General features: G+C 41.5%; 2 protein-coding genes across 7 annotated transcripts in view; both read left to right on the forward strand.

Moving 5' to 3' along the window:
- tyro3 (TYRO3 protein tyrosine kinase) overlaps window positions 1-10,966 on the forward strand; it is a 40,953-nt gene extending 29,987 nt beyond the window's left edge. For both annotated transcript variants that reach the window (XM_049597035.1, XM_049597036.1), the window contains exons 16-19: window positions 2,742-2,851; window positions 3,293-3,452; window positions 3,798-3,934; window positions 6,147-10,966. In XM_049597035.1, coding sequence (XP_049452992.1) covers window positions 2,742-2,851; window positions 3,293-3,452; window positions 3,798-3,934; window positions 6,147-6,630 — 891 coding nt within the window. In that variant the 3' untranslated portion in view covers window positions 6,631-10,966. The remainder of the gene's footprint in view (window positions 1-2,741; window positions 2,852-3,292; window positions 3,453-3,797; window positions 3,935-6,146) is intronic.
- A 4,029-nt stretch (window positions 10,967-14,995) lies between these two features.
- The window catches only part of mgaa (MAX dimerization protein MGA a), a 38,843-nt gene continuing 32,438 nt past the window's right edge, over window positions 14,996-21,400 (forward strand). For all 5 annotated transcript variants that reach the window (XM_049597030.1, XM_049597034.1, XM_049597031.1 and 2 more), the window contains exons 1-2: window positions 14,996-15,120; window positions 19,797-20,980. In XM_049597030.1, coding sequence (XP_049452987.1) covers window positions 19,872-20,980 — 1,109 coding nt within the window. In that variant the 5' untranslated portion in view covers window positions 14,996-15,120; window positions 19,797-19,871. The remainder of the gene's footprint in view (window positions 15,121-19,796; window positions 20,981-21,400) is intronic.

Genomic DNA, 21,400 nt, shown 5'->3' on the forward strand with positions numbered 1-21,400 from the left:
TAGACTGGCCAAGTCAGTCTCTAGACTTAAACCCAATAGAGCATGCATTTTACCTGCTGAAGAGGAGACTGAAGGGAGTAACCCCCCAAAACAAACAACAACTGAAAGAGGCTGCGGTGAAAGCCTGGAAAAGCATCACAAAAGAAGAATGCAAAAGTTTGGTGACGTCAGTGGGTCACAGGCTTGATGCAGTTATTGAAAGCAAAGGATTTGCAACTAAATATTAAGTCTCATTCACTTTAATCTATTTTAAGTTTATATGTTCCAATACTTTTGCTCACCTAAAAATGTTGTGTTCCATTACAAATAATGCTATCTTCTAAGTTGTGTATCAGATCCAGATGTAAATACCTGGAAATAAAAGCTGAAATGTTGATCTCTTGTCTCATATTCATCTTTTGATGTCAAACCCAAATGTTTTCAGTCTACAACAAAAGTAAACGAATTGGACTCACTGTTCCAATACTTTTGGAGGGCACTGTAAGTCACGACTTCAAGTCACGAGTTATGACTTTGTAGCGTTCCAGTAAAGTTACGGCAAACTGCCAGTTACTTCCTGTTTAACGTTGAACATGGCGAACCGTTTGTTTGTGCTTCCCCATTATTGCTATCACCAAAGGTACCTGCTCCTTGCTTATTTGAGTGAAACGGAGGAGGATAGGGTCACAGATGCTATTATAGCCTATTTTTTACATTATCTGTGTGTTTGGAAACGTATTTTGTATTGATTTATTCTTGCACTAGAAACCAGCTGTTAGAGCGGCTGCCAATAATGCGTTAACATTAGGGTTACTTTTTGTCTATTTCTCACCGAGTATCACCTGCATCAACACTGCATCCATAGGGCTGCCATTGTTGTTTAGAGGAGTAAGGTAATTGGTTTAGAGGGCTGTGTGACGTCAGAAACCGTAACTGGGAGTACATCGATCTGGTACGAGTTCATGGGTGGCAAGTTACGGGTTTGACTGCCGTTCCAGTGCACTTTCACGGGTTACAGGTTGTGAAAACACGAGTTACGGGTTGCCTGGAACGCACCATAAGTCTTGTGTGTGATTTATCCTGGCTTCATATGAGCAGAGGAAATCTCTGTTCGTTGCTAGGCTAATTTATATAATGTAAAATGCCATAGGCTTGTGCTAATAACATTAGCATGTTGTATTTGTTTGGAAAACATGTTTAGTATAAGACAGTTGTTTTGTCAGTGAACGTTGAGACTCAATTTTGTAACGTTACCTTTGTTAAATGTTGCTGTTGTCCCTGGCTTCATATGAGTAGAGGAAAAGTCCGCTAGCTGCTAGGCTAATTTATACAATGTAAAATGCCATAGGCTTGTGCTAAAAATGTTAGCATGTTGTATTTGTGGGGAAAATGTGTCCAGATAAAGACAAGTGTTTGTCTGTGAATGCTGCGAGTTATAGTGAAGCTGATTTGTGTACTTGTGTTTGAAATTGTCTCTATTAAGCCATGTTTAATGTGTGTTTAATGTGTGTTTAATGTGTGTTTGAATCAATTAAACCCTGCAGTTGACTAGTGTTTTGGAGGTGTAACTGCAGAATGACACAGACACACCAAGCTAAGTATAAATGCTCACAATGGCGTAGGCTCAGGGCCGCCCCTCCCTAAACGCAGAACACGCGCTATCCGTAGGGCCTCATCTTCCATGGGGGGCCACATTTTGCGCGAGGGGACGCATTTGCACATATGCGCAATGGATGCGCACATGCGCTACCGTGAGGCGTACGTAAAATCAGCTCAAGGAAGGAGAGAAGAGACCTGACCGCCCATGCGTCGCTGCAATGATTGACAGCACTCCACATCTGAACAATCAGAGGGGTGCGCTGGCAGGCACTTGCAGAGCTGCAGCAGGTGAAGAGTTGTCGACATGTCGTCCAAAAGAGCCTCAGGAGTATGTGCGGGGACCGGAGGGCGGACGGGCTCCACGAAGGGGGAGACCCGAGCCTCGGGGGTATGTGCAGGCCGGGAGGTCGGATGCTCCCAGAGAGGGGAGAGGGAGAAATATAGCTATATAAGATGAAAATAGAAAAGAATGTCTCTGTATTTTATTTCTGTTTTCAGTGTTTAATTAAGGTGGGAGAGGCGGAGGGCTGAGGGAGATCGGACGCCTCCAGAGAGGGGAGAGGGAGAAATATAACAAAATAAGATTAAATAGGAAAAAACTGTCTCCCTCTTTTATTTTATTTTCAGTGTTTAATCAAGGGTGGGGGATTGAGGTGGTGGAAGTTACTTTCTTTTGATGAGTAATTGATGGCTATTTGTGACTCAGATTTGTTTATTTATTTATTTCAGTTTGAAGTTATTTTTATTTAATATTTATTTATTTTAATTTTTTATTTTATTTGACTCATACAGCCAAACTACTGTATCTACAGTACATTTGTTATTGCCAATAAAGGTTGTCAAGTTGTTGTACGGTCATTTTCTACCTATGGTACATTTGGGATGGGGGCCTCCAAATAAAATTTCACTTAGGGCCCCAATTTGGTCAGGGGCAGCCCTGCATAGGCTATGGCGTAGGGTCTGCCACACAAGTATAAATCCCACTATAAACTCAAAAGTATTCAGTTACTGAGATTAATGACAAAGAAAGGCAGCAAATCGTGAGATTTAAGAAGCTAAAACTAGGATGAAGTTTGATTTTATGGTTGAAAAGTGACTTAAAATTAATCTGAGCGAATATATTAGACTCTCAGAAGACTTGTCTCTCTGTGTCCCTTCACCAGGACCTGTCTCTGCAGACGCTGCTGCAGTTCATGTTGGACATCTCTCGGGGGATGGAGTACCTGAGCAGCAGGAGCATCATCCACAGAGACCTCGCTGCCCGAAACTGCATGTGAGTCAGTCCACCAATCAGCTCGCAGAAACATTACAAATATTAAAAACACCTGAACGGTGTCTCTCAGGCCCCGCCCCCTCATTTACATACAGATAAAAACTAGTTTTCATTTCTTTAATCATGAGTTTCAATTTGAATATTTCTATTTTTTTTTCTCTGAATTTTCTCAAACTTCAGCTTCTCAGTTCAGTTATTTTTGTATTAACCAATAAAAACACAAATAAATAAAAACAGAGATTTTTCTAATGACATTAAAAACCTCTGATGGGCTCCTGAAGGCATCTCAGCGACAAAATGAAATAAAATAGCGACAATAAAAGACAATAAAAACTTTGATTTTTCAAACTTTTATTAACTTGATTTTAAATGTAAAGGTTTAATTTCAGCAGTGTTTTTGTTTAACTCTTTATGTTCTTCTTGAATGCGTGTGTGTTCCAGGCTGAACGAGAACATGACGGTGTGTGTGGCGGATTTCGGCCTCTCTAAGAAGATCTACAGTGGAGATTATTACCGACAGGGCTCCGTCTCTAAACTTCCTGTCAAGTGGATCGCTCTGGAGAGTCTCGCCGACAATGTGTACACCACACAGAGCGACGTGGTACTGACACACACACACACACACACTTTATGTAATACACTTGTAAATACAACATGCTGTTCTATTTTTGTTTTTTTGGTTTTGATGACTCGCTGAGTTTTCTGGCTCGTTTGAACTTTAGTGGACGATGTAAAGAAGCAGAGCGTCTCTTCAGCTGATGTAGAGACAGAGTGTTTCCTGTGACGATCCTAAAACTCCAGCTGAAGCAGACAAACTACAGTCACTCAGTTCCTGTTGTTACATCACCTGTCTTCACTTCACACTGTATCTTCACCTCTCAACACAGGACAGCTGAATCTTTACATACGATTTGTCTCTGATTGTGTGTGTGTGTGTGTGTCTCAGTGGGCGTTTGGTGTGACGATGTGGGAGATCATGACCCGAGGTCAGACTCCATACCCCGGTGTGGAGAACTCTGAGATCTATGAGTTTCTGATCAAAGGAGAGCGACTGAAGAAACCTCCAGACTGCAGAGATGACATGTGAGTATATTTACACACACACACTTCTCACTGCGTCACATTTGAACATCATCCACTGTGCAGGGCTTTTCACCCCTCAGCTCTGCCTGCCAGTCACAGTCTGTTTGATGTCAAAGTGAGGGTCGTGGTCGTGGTTGAGGTGGTCGTGAGATTTATATACAGCCTGAGAGGAAACGCTGCCTGGAAGGCGTGACTCAGGGCTTAAACACCCAGAGGACATTTCTGCACTGAATCATTACAGCAGCTGAGACAGAATAAGAGTCTCTGTTAGAAAATGTTGTGTGAATAAAGTTTTAATTGTAGAAAGAAAAAAAGTCATGAGAATAAAAGAGGAAGTGAACTCATGACATCATCAGGTGACATAATTTCAGTGATAATTCTATGCTTACACACCCGTCAGCTGACTGTACTACTGTGATAGAGTACCACTACTGTAACTGATAATACTCCTTTTTTCCAATTAAAATTACAACTTTATCCTAATATACAGCTTGTTTTCATGATATTACAACTTTGAACTTTTATATTTATATATTTGTTTTACTTTATTTTTGAACATTTTTCACATTCGAAGGACAGTAGGCTAGAATTAAAAAAAGAAGAAAATTCACTTGTATAATTATTTCTTTATCCTTCTAACATTTGACTTTTTCACCTCAAAATATTTAAACTATTCTTGCTAATCTCAGATATTTGACCCTCCCATCAGCAGATTGTTCAATAGAAGTTCATTCATTCATTCATTCATCTTCTAACCGCTTCATCCTCTTGAGGGTCGCGGGGGGGCTGGAGCCTATCCCAGCTGACATCGGCGAGAGGCAGGGTACACCCTGGACAGGTCGCCAGACTATCGCAGGGCTGACACATAGAGACAAACAACCATTCACGCTCACGGACAATTTAGAGTCACCAATTAACCTAGTCCCCAATCTGCATGTCTTTGGACTGTGGGAGGAAGCTGGAGTACCCGGAGAGAACCCACGCTGACACGGGGAGAACATGCAAACTCCACACAGAAGGGCTCCCACACCCGGGATCGAACCGGCAACCCTCTTGCTGTGAGGCGAGAGTGCTAACCACCACACCACCGTGCCGCCCCTTCAATAGAAGTTATTTATTGTAAATTTTAATTATGTATTAAAACCATGAACAACAGGTTGGAGTCCGGCTTGTTGTTTACCGAGATGAGTACTTCTAATGAAAGTCAGTGTCTCATATATCATAGTTTTCATGTTGTATGATGTTATAATATTTCTGTTAATGCTAAATCACTTTTATTTAGAGTTGTGTACCATTTCACATTTCAGTTTTGAAAAATAAGTCCGAACTCCTTAATGTTAGCATTATTTATTCAGAGCATTTCACACCACACAAAAAAAAACTCCTTCTCACCTTCCAAACTCATCCCTTCAGCCTGTCAGTCCGTCTCCAGGGCATAGTGTGAGACGCTCTGGTGTGTCTCAGAGAAGTGCTGTCAGTGTTGAGTTTTGAAAAGTGTAACAACACGTGTCATCGTTATGACTCTGACTTTCTCTCTACACTCACACAGATGAGCTCTCATGCACCAAAATTTGGCTCCAACTGATACGTGAATCTGTTCTTGGTAGCACTGACAAAATTTAAAGTAGTCCTGGAAAAAAAACCTTTTTTTCATAGCCTCTTTGTTTTCAACATCCCTGAAAGCTCTACAGTGTTTGAGAATGAGTTTGATAATTAATTATTAGTTTTATCATCACATGATGTTCATTTAAAGACGCCCTTTTATGAACAGGAACCAGGCCACCGAATGCTGCTCAGGCTTGCAGGCAATTTTTCCCAGTGGCCACTCACGGAATTACAACAACAAAAAACAAACAAACCACACAGCATTTTCTCCATAGACCTCCATTATAAGAGAGACGTCTGTAAAACTGTTGACAGGACACCTCGAATTGCAAATAAGGTCAATTATGAATGTCTGTTATGAATTTTTGATCAATGATGGTTTTTTATTTGTAAAACTTTAATCGAGTTGAGAAAAGCGATTTAAATCTTTGATGCCATCGCAACGTCAAGTCTTTAAACCAAGTGCATACCGTGTAAGTAAACCCGGAAGCTAGAAACAAGCAAGCAACTTTATTGGAGTAAAGAGGCGCCATCTTGTATTCTAAAATCTAGTTAATATTCATATATGACACCAATCACCTGACGTTGTCTTCTTCTTCTGTGTCAGTTATGAGATCATGCACAGCTGCTGGAGTCCCGTCCCCAAATGTCGTCCCAGTTTTCAACATCTGGTCATCCAGCTGGAGGCGCTGTGGCTCAGCCTGTCCCCCACCCCCCCGCTGAAGGAGCCTCTGCTCTACGTCAACCTGGAGGGGGACGACGGGGAGCCAGGTGGAGGAGGGGCGGTCGGGGTCAGGGCCCTGGGGCCGGAGGAGGCTACAGCGACAGCTGCAGCCGGGCCCACAAGCTGGAGCGTCCCTTGGCAGCGCAAGGCGGAGGACGAGGAGAAGGACTGGCTGATGGTGGGGTCAGGGGCGGCGCTCGCCATCGGAGGAGACTACAGGTACATCATCGGCCCCTGTGGGGCCCCCGAGGAGGAGGAGGAGGAGGAGGAGGAAGGTGTGGGCGGAGGAGGAAGGAGGGGGGAGTCGATGGACACGTTACAGGAAGAGGTCAGAGATGAAGAGGATGATGTGGTCATTAATGTCTGACCAATCACAGCACTCCTCCTCTCACCTGATAGGACATCTAACTGAGCTCATTAGTCAGCTGATCAGAGAGGGACGCTCACTTTATGGCACGGAGCAGCAGCAGGCGGGTGGAGACTGATGAAGGTACAAACTGTCACTCATCACAATCAGTACCTGGAATACACACCAATACTCTGGTACTCTGATTACCGCTGATACTCTGATTACAGCTGATACTCCAAGTACTTCTTTAGGTCAGTCTCATCTTTCCTTTGAGATGTCTTTTCAAAGGAATACTGTAACATTGTGGTAACTGTACTAATATATACTGAAAGTGAATTATGTCACTGTGACGTGTTAGCGTAGCTTAGCACAAAGACTGGAAGCAGGGGGAAACTGTTAGCCTCTGTCAGAGCTAATAAATCTTATAAAGCAGATATTTAACCCCTCACTGACCGTCTGGATGCAGCCGGCTGTGTGTTAAATGCTCAGTCTGAAGGTGGATCACTCACTGAGCTTCACTATGTGGACAAAAGTATCTGGACGCTCACTTTATAGATGAGCCCCACATGAGTTTAAAATCTCTTCCTCTTACATTAACTCGCTTTTTTGTCATATCATTCCTTTATTGAAATGCAGACACAAAGTAGCAGAAATATAGATAGAAAACAAACAGCTGTCAGAAGGAGATGTGTACATACCGATCAGAATTATATAATTAATCAAGCCGGCTGGAGGTGGCATGTAGTTACCATGGAGACGACTGAAACCTCACTAATTTATGTGGAATGTCGCTCATCAAAAGTGTCGAGCGTCTTGCTGTGAATCAGCCTCACAGCAGAGGAGTTGAGTCTGTAATATATTTTAAAATGTAAATGTATCTGTATTAATATGTGACTGTTTCCAGTCTGACACTGAGGTCACTGATGGAGGTCAAACCCGTCAGATGTCTCCACAATTTGACCGCACAGAGATCATAAATTAATTTGGTCTATAGTGCAAGTTTAGCTGAAGCTGTTTGACGTGCTGGGACTTTGAAATTGTCGACTAAACAAAGTTTGGCTCCAGACACAGTGTTTAAATGTTTGTTGTTAATACTGTGTTCCATTAAAGCACATTATAAACTGAAATGATGGGCCCTGAAGGCATCATCTGCATTATTATCTGATCATACTGACAGGAAGTGAAGGGGCCACTGAGGTAGACTATTTGTTTTTGTCTGGCACAGATTCTGGTCTTCTTCCCCACATTCCCATGTGCCTATTATTTCATACTTGGGTCACCTGATATTTCTTGTTGATTGTGAGCAGTGTGAGTGTTTCTGTTTTATTGACGTCAGGAGTTGAGGGGATTTGTGACCTTTTCACAGACAAATAACTTGACAGTATTTTTTTTTTCATACAACTTTATTCAAATTTCTGATCAGCAGCTTTAGTCAGGTTTCACGTCTGTACGTCAAACTTATGTATTTTCCATCCTGGACTCTATTTTCTCATGTTTGTGTGTCAAAGTGACTAATGAGAACAACTGTTTTTGAAACTGGTCCAGTACTGAGAGAGCACAGCATGGTCATGTTCACACTGTTAGTGTATGTCCACTAAAAGTGCTTTTGTCACTGACAGGCTCAGATTGTTATTTTAGTGTCTGACAACATTGTGGAAAGGATCCCTACAGAGATAGAGCTTTGTGTTAAAGAGTAAGATCCTTTTTGTTTAACCAGAAACAGCAATGAAATCACCAAACCGACCAGACTCCATTTAAATTAACTGTAATTTTAGCATGTATAGTGGCAGCATGTTTTCACATGTAACTGGGTGAATTACGGGTTAATTTAAGCCAAACAAGAGTTGGTGATTAATGGAACAGTGAAAAGATGGACCAAGACTGTTTTGTGAGTTCTATTTAGATTCTGTCAACTTTGAATGAAGTGTCTTTTATGATGCTAAAATTCCTCTTTGTTTAAATGGAGTCTGGTGGGTTTGGTGATGGTGATTTTGGGGCTGTTTCTGGTTAAACTTAAAGCATCTTACTCCTTAACAAAAAGGTTTATCTCTGTAGGGATCCTTTCCATAATGTTTTCAGACACTTAAAATCACAATCTGATCCTGTCAGTGACAAAAACACTTTCAGAAGAAGTACACTGACAGTGTGAACATGACCTAAGTGGTTACTTTGCAGCTTGTTACACAGCTTCAGCGCTCACTCTTTATACTAGACCAGTTTCATAACTGTTGATCCCATCAGTCACAGAAACATAAGAAAAAAAGAATCCAGGTTAAAAAAATACAGAAGTTATCCTTTTGTTAGTGAAGCAGGTTAGAATTATAGTCTGAATCACAGCATTCCTGATGGTTTTCTGTAATTTACTGATGAATCAACTGAAAATTAATCTGCTACTATTTGATAAACAATTAATCATTCAAGTGAATGTTTTAAATTTGCTGACTGCAGCTTCTCTGCTATAAAAATGAGCTTTTCTTTGTCTTACATTAGGCTACATTGAAAATCAGTAACTTGCCCTCAGATCAAAACATGTGAACATGCTGAAATTTGACATTTTCCCTTTAATTGAAGGTTTAAAGTGAGATTATGTAACTTTTGCTGACTGACAGCGACTGTATTGGTCATGAGTGATGATTACATGTCACGGTAACAAAAGTCAAACAGACTCAATTACAACATACATCTGTCTAACATTAGCTAACATTGGCCACATAAGCTGCTGGTCATACCAGACTAGGGATGTCAGTTTTGGTTGATTTTGCTTTCAACAGCCCGACATCCATTAACTGGTAACTAACAGGTCAATTTATTAAGAAAAGAAATGCAAAATGATGTGAAATACAGGAGGCCTTTATTTTAGCTTGGCGCACCATTGACTCAGTGAGCATTAGCGTCGCATTTCAAACCTTTTCGCACTGGTGAAATTTTTAATTTTTGTAATGTATGTCTTGCCTTTTATTATATTTTCTGTTAGCTTTGCTGACAGACAGCAGGCCAGTCACATTAACACATGGAACCATAGTGCCCACTGCCCACCCTCCGGTCTCCACTGGTTGGCTAATGTTAGCCTTGGTTGCTCTGCATTAAGCAGCAGCCATGTTGGGCGGGAGCTAGCTAGTGGAGCTACTTGTTGGGGGATTATGGAAACATGGTGGTCACCCTCTGCTCTCACCCAGGTCACCCCGTTGAGTAAACAGCTTCATTTTGAGCTGCAAAACAACTTAAGCATGGCTAACTATGTTAGAGGATATTTTGAGTGTCTAACAGCGTTAGAATTTCATGTTGTGTGGATATTAGCATGATGTTTTACAGATATTTGGGGTTTTGTTCTCATACATTATAACTAAATGTTGTTACTCTATGTATAGATGATGTTGGCATGAAGTGCTTAGAAGACGTTGGGTCATGGTTACCAAACAACACAACTTAAAACCAACAAAATATTAATGTCATCTGTCGTCAGTATTCCACATCACATTAACATTGGCATTAGATGTTTTGAAGTTGAATTTTGGTCACCTGATGTCACAACCTAAATTCAAATCATCATCAAATGATGTTGGTGACCAGCTGGAATTGCAGCCATATAATAATATAGTTCCTTCAGTTTATCTTAAATTAAAACTAAGTTTTAAGGCCTTAATTATTTGAGTTTATTTTGTGTTAATATGGTGCATTTCAGTAAATACATATTTGTTTAATAAATACACAGTGTACAGAGGGTGGGTGTGATCGGGGGGGTCTTTGGGGGCCCATGGCACATTGTTGTCCCGGGGCCCCAGCAGTGGTTTAATCCGGCCCTGCTGTATATAATGTTGTGTATTTGAATTCTGCTGCTCTACTTGTACATTTCCAGACTGTCTAACATCAAAATGAAGCTGTTAATAAGATTTTAATTACTTGAAGCATTTCATGGGAACACTGTAAAAACTGCACTAGACACGTTCTCCTTTAGAATACCACTAAACCAGATGTTGTATATTTGAGTCAGATGTACTATAAAGATGTAATTATGTATTTTAGAAATCTGGGATGTTTTATTGATCCTGGGCGTGAAGTTAACCGGTTCATATGTTGCTGGTGTCTGATGTTAATTTCCTGCCCTGATGTTTGAATTTAACTTTCTCTTGACGTGTCTGTCTGCACCACTCGTGTCGGAATATCAAGGGACTGACTGTATGTTTTAATGTATCTCATGTTTTGTATGTTGATGTATAAAACCCTCGTAGAGGTCAAACCCAGGGGCTGATGTCACGTCCTTACCTGTCTGTCTACCACTGACTTCAGATCTGTACAGAGAGCACATGTGAGACTCTTTTGACAAAGGAATAAAGTGTTATTTGCATCACATTGATTTCTCTTTGGTTCCATATTGTTACCAGCAGCTTTAATCCACTGCAGAGAAGCACGGTCAGCTGATGAGCCGTCACCTGGAAAATAATACACCAGTCACTACTGGAGACGGACACATTACAAAGACATTAACAACAGGGCAGAGCGTCAGACATTACAAACAAAAAGGTATAAAGAGTTATATAAGTTTCCTGACAGACTGCAAATTAAAGGTCCAGTGTGTAACATTAAGGGGGATATACTGGTGGAGATGGAATAAAATACAGCTCTAGATCCGGACATTTGCATTTTCACGTTGACCACTGTAGTTAAAAGCTCGTGTCCAACATGCCAAACAGCACTGGAGAAACACTGACTTTTAACGTGAAACTGCGTCTTTCAGTGTTTTACCCGTTTAAGCCACCTGGTCTGTTTGAGTTGGACAGGAAGAGACCTCAAATGATAATTTGGCTCCCAATAGAAACCTCCTAAATGTCTAATTCTTAGGTTATCAGGGAAACAAGCTCCAGCCCCTGCTGTGTCAAACAGCATCGGAGAAACACAGATTTTATGATGTGAAACTGCTTTATTCAGTGTTTTTTTTTACCGCTTTTAATCATGTAATCTGTTTGTTTTGGAGAAGAAGAGACCTCTGAGGATAACTCAGCTCCCGTTAAAAACCTCGTGAACAAGTAACATTGAAGGAATTCTAACCAGTAGAAGTTTCAGCTGGTTGACATCTGCAATCCTCACTGATAGGTGCCACCAAGTCTCCCTAAATCCTACACACTAGTCCTTTAAATGTGATCCTGTCATGACAAACTACAAGGAATGTAACCTGAGCTTCAGTCAAGTAAAAACTGATCAATATGATCAAATCACATCAGTCTACTATTGATTATGAATCGTTCCCTTGAGTTAAAGCAGCACTACAAATATGTAAAAATGTCTGCAGCTGAGATTTATTTAGGTAAAAGTACAGAGGAACTGTCTGTAAAATGTACTTTAAGTACAAAAAGTAAAACAACAGTTATTTCTCCTATAAGCTGACTGTTAATACTAACATGTTACTGTAGTAACTGTTGAAGGTGGAGCTGATTTTATGTGCTGTTGAGAACTTTAATCAGTAACACTGCATGTGCATGATTAGTCGGTTACACGTTGCTAACCTCACTAAAGAAATGAGTCTGTTAAACTTATTATAATTAAGTTACTATTTGATGCAGTTGTGTTCACCAAATGAAAATACTGTTGTAATAATCAGGCAGTTTTCCCAAAGATTTATTTTCCTATAAAATGTTGCTTTCAATATAACGTTTGCCAACTTATATTTAGTGAGTTGTCGTTATGTTTTTTTTAGGATTATGTGTTCATAATGCTCGATACAAGGTGCAACATGCTTCAGCGCCATTAAAATACGATTTGGATATTAAAAAATGTGATTAAATTCCTCTCATGAAAACATATTGTTTTTTTTTCCCCTGGACATAGTTTAACCTTCTCGATTAATCTGTGCTCAATTTTTAACCGTTATTTGTGTGTTTTCTTATCTTTCTAATCAACTTATGTAAGTTTAAATTTCTGTTTATTTGTCAGTGAAATTAGTCGTTGGGAACATATCTAGCAACAATAAACACATTTTGAACATGTTCTCTGGTAAAATATTTTCTATACAGTAAGTAAAGCTGACAGATAAATACAGTGGAGCAAAAAGGAAAAACATTTCTCTCTGAAATGTAGAGTGCAGCTATAAAGTAGCATAAAATGGAAATACTCATGCACCACAAAATTTTACTTTAGTGCAGTACTTAAGTACTGTTTCTACAACTACAACCTATTTATTTATACTGCCATTAGAATCTGAATCACAGACTTGTAATTGAATCGTTTTTATCTTGTTATATAATTCATTATAAACCCACACATTCACATGTAAGATGAATGAAACTGGATAAAACGCTCCTGCTGCTTACAGCCCATTTGTTTGTCAACATCATTCGTGTTTACTTGTTGTTCTTTTCCTGCTGAATTCCGGAGAAAAAACTGGGTCAACTCGACATGTCGTCCTACAAAGAGCTCTTTCTCCTCAGTCAAGATGGAGCCGAGAAACACTCCCACCAGTCTCAGCAGCCCTCCATGTTACACTGAAGACAGCTCTTAACGAGTCCTGCTGCCCATAAGGCGAATTAATTCATTAATGCGTCACAAAATAAGCGTTTTATCTTTATCAAAGGCCCTGACGAAAAATAGTGATTGGCGAATTTAGCTTGTGTAAGTTAAAGAATACTGACTAGACTATAAAACAAACAAACACACACACACACACACACACACACACACACACACACACACACACATGTGAGTTATGAGCTCAAGTGGATTTATTAGTTATATCGTTTTATGCTCGACCTGATCAGGACGGTCCAGTGTTTGATCTAACGTTAGAACCGCATCACACTGTGATAAGCGGACAGTTACCTGGCTAACCGCAACCTGGCTAACTGCCTGGCTCTCCACAGCACAGGAAAACCACAGCTGTTAGCCGCGTGTTAGCCTGGAAGCTAACCTAGCAACAGCAGCAGCTCGTTTTATATTCACCTCCATCTGCACTGGACTGAAAATCACGTAAGATGTTAGAGATGATAAATAATAAACAAAGAACGCCGCCATGTTAACGTTCAATAACTTCTACGCAGGGCGCATGCGCCTTATTCCGCGCCCTTGCGGCACAGACGTGCACGCGCGTGGTAAATTTAAACAGAACGGAGGTTTAACGGTCGAATCTGACTTTAGTCTGAACTGTTACACATCAGTATGACCTCAAAATGGCGGCTGTTACTAAATGAAAATGATAAATTCTCCTCTTTAGTGGCGACGAACGTTAAATTTCAACTGTTAACGTAATAAAGTAATTATTCACTGACTATATACAGTCCGTATTAAATTAAATCATGTCTGCTGACTCTTACGATCGACCTCTATCCGGTCAGCGGTTCGGTTCACTGCTGGGCTCAATAAATGTTCGGTTACTGAAACTACAGCCAGCAGCTCCATCATGGCTGAAACCCTTTGTTTGTTACAGGCGGGGAACCTTTGAGTGTTTACCCGAGGCGGAGCGTGGATATCCGGCCATTTACCCAACACAGAATACCACATTTAAACGCATCGCTTCCCTGCATGAGTCCACTTTAGAAGTTAGGTGAAATAAGGCCGACATTTTCACGCAGTAGTCCGCTGTTTCTATGAGCTTCTCGCTCGGTGAAACCATCATGGTGTCCGCTGCTGTGCTGTCACTAAACAAGTGACCGAACATGAGCAGTGAAACACGGCAACCTGAATCTCACAAGCAAAACTGTCATGAACTCTTTCACGTTGAGTCCATGTTGTGAAGCGACACCATCAATTACTGTCCTGACAAACAAGAAGCGACGGCAAGAAGCGATTTACGTGTACAAGTTAAGTTAACCATTTCTTCGCCATGTTGGAGGAAGACTGCAGAATGTGTCTATGTAAACCCACCCTGATCTTTAATCAATCCCATCGATCACCAGTTAAATCTCCATTGGCTCCACATGATTCGTGTATCTGACTGTAGTCTGGCTCGTTTCAAGAGAATAGTCCCTATATTATGATCATAGAGCTCCGGATGTTTTACCGGACACTCATCCACCAGCCTCGCAGGTTTGAGTCCATCAAATTCGGTTTAGATTCAGTTAAATCCCAGAGAGACGAAAACTGGAGACCAGCCATCCGTCCGTCCTCCTGTCTGTCTGATCTATCATGGCGTCTGTCCCCAGCTTCCAGGCGGTTTTAAATACTCCATTAAACAGTCCAACAGGTAGATGCAAACGTACACAACAGAGCGCACCGTCCCGCTGCTCTTCAGATACTCCCCTGCAGATACCGGACGTTAGGTTCTCCGGTGACGGTGCTGAGAGCAACCGGGGCGAGTTTTGAACCAGGTGGCGGCAGCAAGATGGCGTCGGAGGCTGCGCAGTACTGTAGAAGACGAAGACGGGGCGATGACGTCTACGTGCAAAGACACCGCATGCTTTCACCCCCACAGTTAGGAAAAAATCCACGATGTCGACGGGGTCTGTACGACGGAAAACAGACGATAACGCACGGATTAATGTTACACCGTCGAAATACTTGATGTGTTCGCCCACGCAGAAGGTAATCCGTGTGCCGTGACCGGAGCACATGGTCTCAGAGGGTGCACTCAGACCGACCGGGAGGTTTAGCAAAGTGTTGAGTGGGAAGCCATTACTGTGCTCAGCATCAGGCCTGCTGCTGCTAGCTAGCTACAGCCTCTTTACAGACCATATTTAATCTGCTGCGGCCAAAGATACATTTTTAGAGGTGAAACTAATCCGAGATGGTTATTTACTGTAACTAGACCAATTTTCCCGAACTGAACCGAACCAGTAAGATGTTGTTTATGTGGTTTAGTTAGCATGCCGCTGGTCAATGTAACATTGTTTTTTATTATTGGGGGATAATAGTTCTTAGTCAACATGTTGAAGTTGCAGATTTGGGTCATGGGACTAACAGACTCCCATTGGACTGGTTGGAAATAGTTTGGTGTGTTGTGGTGATAATCAGGTTGCCCCCTTTGGGAATTTACTCACTGCTGCATGATAATTGGTCTTGAAAAGGTGACAGCTAGTAAAACAAAACAACTAATGAACAATGCACATTTTAAACTGAAAAGGACATGGTGACTGTTGAACTGTGAGGTTATAGCAGTGGGCAGGTAGCGACTTGTTGCGTTTGTTAGCTCCACAAAAAATTATGGGGTTTGCAATTTACTAAAAAAAAAAGACAATAGCGAGAAACTACAGTATGTGTATTCATTGTAACAAACATGTCAACCAATGCAACCGTGTAGCTCATTGGTGTGTTTTTAACAATGGAGGAGGAAATAATATCAGACTGTAGATACACACGCTAAAGCTGTTAGTAGATACATATAGTGTTGATTTGACTGGTAAATGTACCCAAAGTTTTGTGTTTTGTGTAGCCAGCAGCAAAATATCCAAATGAAACACTGTAGTTAACAGGATTGTGACACGTGGTAGTGAGTAGCACAAAGCGTTGGGAATTTAGCACACAGAAGCTGCGTTAGAGAACAAGTAGGCTACTAATAGATGGAGACACATTCTGTTCATAGTGTATGCCACGCCCCCACAGACCACGCCCACCACTAGCACAAAACAACCCCACCAATGTGATGGCTATCTATACCTTGATGAGGAATCAATTAGGAGACCAAATGTAGCAATAATCCACTTCATAATTCATAATACACGAACACATGATTCACTTTATAAGTAATGAGACGTAACCTTTCCCATTACCCTAACCTAACCTTAACTGCCTCTCTTTTAAAGTAATACTCAATAGCTAACTGTAGCTAGTCACTAACTTAGCATTAGCATAAGTTACGAGATGCAGCCTTCTCAATACCCTTACCCTCACCTTAACCACCTCTCTTTTAACACAATACTTTCATTCATTCATTCATTCATTCATCTTCTAACTGCTTCATCCTCTTGAGGGTCGCGGGGGGGCTGGAGCCTATCCCAGCTGACATCGGGCGAGAGGCAGGGTACACCCTGGACAGGTCGCCAGACTATCGCAGGGCTAACACAATACTTTATAGCTAGCTAATTGCTAACTTAGCAGTTTCGTCAGGACTTTAGTTCCGTGCCAAGAGCGAAGGGGGCTGATTGTAGACTGGTGTGTAGGTTTTGGTAGATGAGTCATGTAGCTGGGTCCAGCTGCAGTTATACTTACTCAAATAGACAAGGTGGTGGAGTTTATGTCTTATCCAGCTTGACAACATGGTGGGATTGTAAACATTTGCTACACTATCAACTGCTGTAACCGCTCTTTCGACCACCTTGGAAACAGATCGCTAGTGGAGCAGTCTTTCAGCTTTCCAGCTGGAAGCACAACTGTGGGACTCATGTTGCACAAAACCTAAGACATTGATAGCACTGACGATAGCTAACGTTAATCGCCACTATGGCAACTAGTCATAGTCATAAACAATGTAGAAAGAACAGCAGCAACAGCAACAGCAACAGCGTCGCCAGTTCTGCTTTGGCCAGAAAGCTCACTTAGTAAGGAACTTCAAGTTAATCAAAATGTTGTCTAAGTGGAAAACAAGCTGTAATGACTAAATGTGATGCAGTGTTGGCCTTGGAAAAAGTTTTTTTTTTTTTTTTTCTTGAGTGACAACATAGAGATATGTGTGTGTTTGTTGAGTGGTGATTACCTAACAGGTAATTGCTGGATGTTAATTGCTTATCAAATCCAAAGACTGTTAGAGATGGACGACACGTCTTTACTTCCTCCCACTGTGCAACAATGAAGTCAAAACATCTTGCATACGGCTGCTGCGATTTTGCGCTGGTAACATCATTTGGAGCCAGGGTCTGCGCAGTGGCGATCTCTGTGGTCTTGGCTTCCTGCCCGTTCACCCATCAAACCAGTCATGAGCAGAGCCATTGATTGCAAGTGCACCAAACGTGGATCACGTTTATGACCTGTACAGCAGCCAGCCACCAGGGAGCAATTGAGATGTTTTGGCTTCATAGATAAAGACAACATAGATTTTGATTTATAATTCAGTGCCAGATTCATCAGTGATATATCAGTTCACATTAGCTGTTTTTACACAGTTAGTGTGCTATAGGGCCACTACCACCATGCCTGTCCGCAGCTGTTTATAAACAATAACAATGGTAGTAACACGACAATAACAATTATTGACCAACTGTTATATGACTGATCTCGTCCTCTGCTCAGAGGGTAAGCAGCTCCCAAAGCTCATTGTTTTCCCAATTTGTGGACATTTTCAGCTGCTGTTCTTCCTCTTGGAGTTAGCTGCTAACTGCTATAAACTACTTTATAAATCTCCCACATTGGGTTGTACACATGTTGTCAAAACATCACAACTGTGCCACCCATGATGCTGTCCTGCTGGCTGTCCTAATACGTACATTGTTTCTGTGCTGTTACTACCTCATGTCGCGGCTTAAAGGCGAGACAACTCTGTCCCCTCCTTTCCACGTTGTACCTTATACAGAATGGTGTGGCAGCATAACAGCGCAATACCATGGAGAAGCAGTGTAAAAGGGACTTTAGTCTCATTACTTAAAAGAAGACTACTGCTATGCAATCAGTAGACAAAGTAATCGTGTTTACGTTCTTTCATGGTTTTGCTATATGTTAAAAGCAGCAGATTATTGATTATTTCTTCAAGTAGCTTGGATTTTTTTCCTTTTCAGTCTTTACAATTGTTACTGTCATCAGAAACTTTATGGAGAAAACAAAGGCTGATCAAGCTGACCAATCACAGTTTGTATTGTCTTCATGTAGCATCTCTCTGCCATAGCCCGGACAAGTTAGCTCTTTGAGGAGACACATATCATCTACAGTTTGCTTAAGTGGCTACTCGTATGGTCTCTTGCTACACCATAACTCTCACACTAACAACTACAAATCCCTTTTAAGGACTCTGAATATGTTAAAACTGATTTCACAACTGAGATCCGCATACCAAACGGAGGAACAAACACAGTATATCAACCAAATACTATTGATAATGTAGCCCTATAATATGGCTATGGCCTTCTGTTGCTCTGTGTTGAAGAACTTTGTGGTTATCATTATCAGAAACGGATCAAAGCAAGGTTCCTGCAGACAAAACACTACGGCTGTAGTCAACCAAAGAAAATCTTGGTCGACTGAAGTTGTACATAATCTTCAACTAACCTGTTAGTCGTGGGGGGAAAAAAATCTGCACGTTATTTTCACTTCTGTAGTGGTGTGTCTGTGTCACTCTGCAGTTACACCTCCAAAACGCTAGTTAGCGGTGGAGGACTGTGTTAAGTGCTATAAAGTTTAATTGATTCAAAACACACATTAAATATGGCTTAATAGAGACAATGTCAAACTCAAGTATGCAAATTGGCTTCACTACAAATCGCAGAATTGACAGACAAACACTTGTCTTTATCTGGACACATTTCCCCCACCAATACAATATGCTAACATTATTAGCACAAGTCTATGGCATTTTACATTGTATAAATTAGCCTAGTGGCTAGCGGTCTTTCGCACTTCTCATATAAAACCAAGGACGGCAGCAAAATTTAATAAAGGTAACGGCACACTATTTGGCTCCATTACAACTCACAAGGTTCACTGCCAAAACAACTGTCTTATACTAAACATGTTTTCCAAGCAAATATGCTAATGTTCCTAGTGCCAGCCTATGACATTTTACATTGTATAAATTAGCCTGGCGGCGAGCGGAGATTTCCTCTGTTCATATGAAGCCAGGATAAATCCCGAAGTATAAATCCTGAAATGATAGATCACACACGAGACTTAAAATGCTATTTTAGTGGAGGCTTTACTGTCTTCACAATTTGTTGTTTCTTATCTGTGAACCAAAAGTACAAGCTTTGTTTCCACTGAGGGAAATGGTGTCAGTATACAATACAGAAACAGACAGGAGGTCTGCGTCACCGCGACGCTGAGCGTAGGGTGGGCGAGTTCAATGTTGTGTAAACAAAGGGGGTGTTTTCACATTTTCACAGGTAACTTAGCCTGTCCCTCCTGCCAGCACTTTTCTCCTTATGAAAGTAACGGCGATTATTCAACCAATGAGAATGTGGTCGGATGAGAGCATATCGACCAAATAATCGACCAGCCCTACAAAACACCACAAAAATAAGCACTATAAGAATAAAAACGTGACATTTTTGTCTTGCGTTTGTTGTTTTGATGGCATGCACAATGCCAAATTAATAAACTTTATTGTTTTTGTTTTTCAGGATGCTGTCTTGAACCATCGTACATATGTATAAAAAGCAGGACCCTCCTGCCCTTTAGATGTCTGGGGCCTGTTCATGGCTTCTAAGAAGAAGCAGAAAGGAATGGTGTTCCATCAGGAAGGGGCTACCACCCCTGCAGCGGCACTGGCCGCAGACCATCCAACGGCCCGCTTTGTTGTTTCTAAACCAGGGAAGGCAAGTGAAGGTGGGATGGAACGAAGCACCTGTGTAACCAATGAAGAGACAGGTATGAAGGGGAAACCCAATATGTACCCATCGAAAGAGTCCATCGGGACATCTGGTGGACTTCCCGCTGCAAAACATTCCACCAGTTCAAACCCTCAGCTGGACAACCTGTCACCTGATAGCATCTGCAAAGGCATCAGAGTGACACTGGACAACAACAGCATGTGGAACGAGTTTTTCAGATGCAAAACGGAGATGATTCTGACTCAGCAAGGCAGCAGGATGTTCCCCTATTGCCGCTTTCGCATCTCTGGCTTGCAGTCCTCCAAGAAATACTCTCTGATCATGGACATTCAACCTTTGGACAACAGTCGTTACAAGTGGACCAGCAAGAGCTGGCAAGTTGCTGGAAGGGCAGAGTGCCATGTTAAGAGTCAACCATTTGCTCATCCAGAGTCCCCGTCAACAGGTCAACAATGGATGCAGAATCCAGTGTCCTTTTACAAACTGAAGCTCACTAACAATGTCTCAGATCAAGAGGGGAACACCATCCTGCATCCCATGCACCGCTACTTACCACGGCTGCATGTGGTCCAAACTGATAAAGCTGCTAAAGACATAAAACTAAACAATCCCAATGTTGTTACATTCACTTTCCCCCAAACTGAATTTATGGCAGTCATTGCTTACCAGAACTCACGGTTTTCTCAGCTTAAAGTTGACTACAACCCATTTGCTAAAGGACTGAAGGAGGAGGGCTCTAGTTCATTGGGCCTAAAGCTTAAATTGAACTCTGGCAAAGACTTGCACAAAGAAGGAGGCACAACAACCACTGAGCAACATCCTGTGAGGAAGAGCTTGAAGTCTTTGCTTGCAAACCATAAACCTAGAAGCTCAAAAGCAGTGGACGAGAAGCCTTCAGGGTCAGCTGACCCCCAGAAAAACTCCACCACAAACAAAGATCAGTCAGCTGCCAATGTCACTGAGGAATGTTTGCGGTAAGAGATCTACTTTGACAATGAAGATGGCATGCTCTTCAAATTCCTTTGTACCAAATATAAAGCTTGCAATGGAGAACAAGAATGAAGACCCACTAAATGTCCATCGGCATAATTTGGAATACATTGAAGCAGTGGTGTAGCGGAGGGTATATGCAGTTATATGGAAATGCCCACTTTTTTCTGGCAGTTTACAGTATACCCACCTATCAGCCAAAAAGCCGTTTAAAAATATAGGACAGCAGACCCACTTCCTCCTCAGTAATCTACCCACCTACCAAGTATTACTCCTGCATCATCAACTACCATTACACCACTTCTTTGAAGTACTTCTTCATGGCAATGCCCCCTATAACTTGATAGTATTTTGTTAGCTACTTCATTGCTTATTCTTTGATTACTCTTTACCATAAGTGGCTC

The sequence above is a fragment of the Epinephelus fuscoguttatus genome, linkage group LG14, assembly GCF_011397635.1.
Source record: "Epinephelus fuscoguttatus linkage group LG14, E.fuscoguttatus.final_Chr_v1".
NCBI classification, from domain to species: domain Eukaryota; kingdom Metazoa; phylum Chordata; class Actinopteri; order Perciformes; family Serranidae; genus Epinephelus; species Epinephelus fuscoguttatus.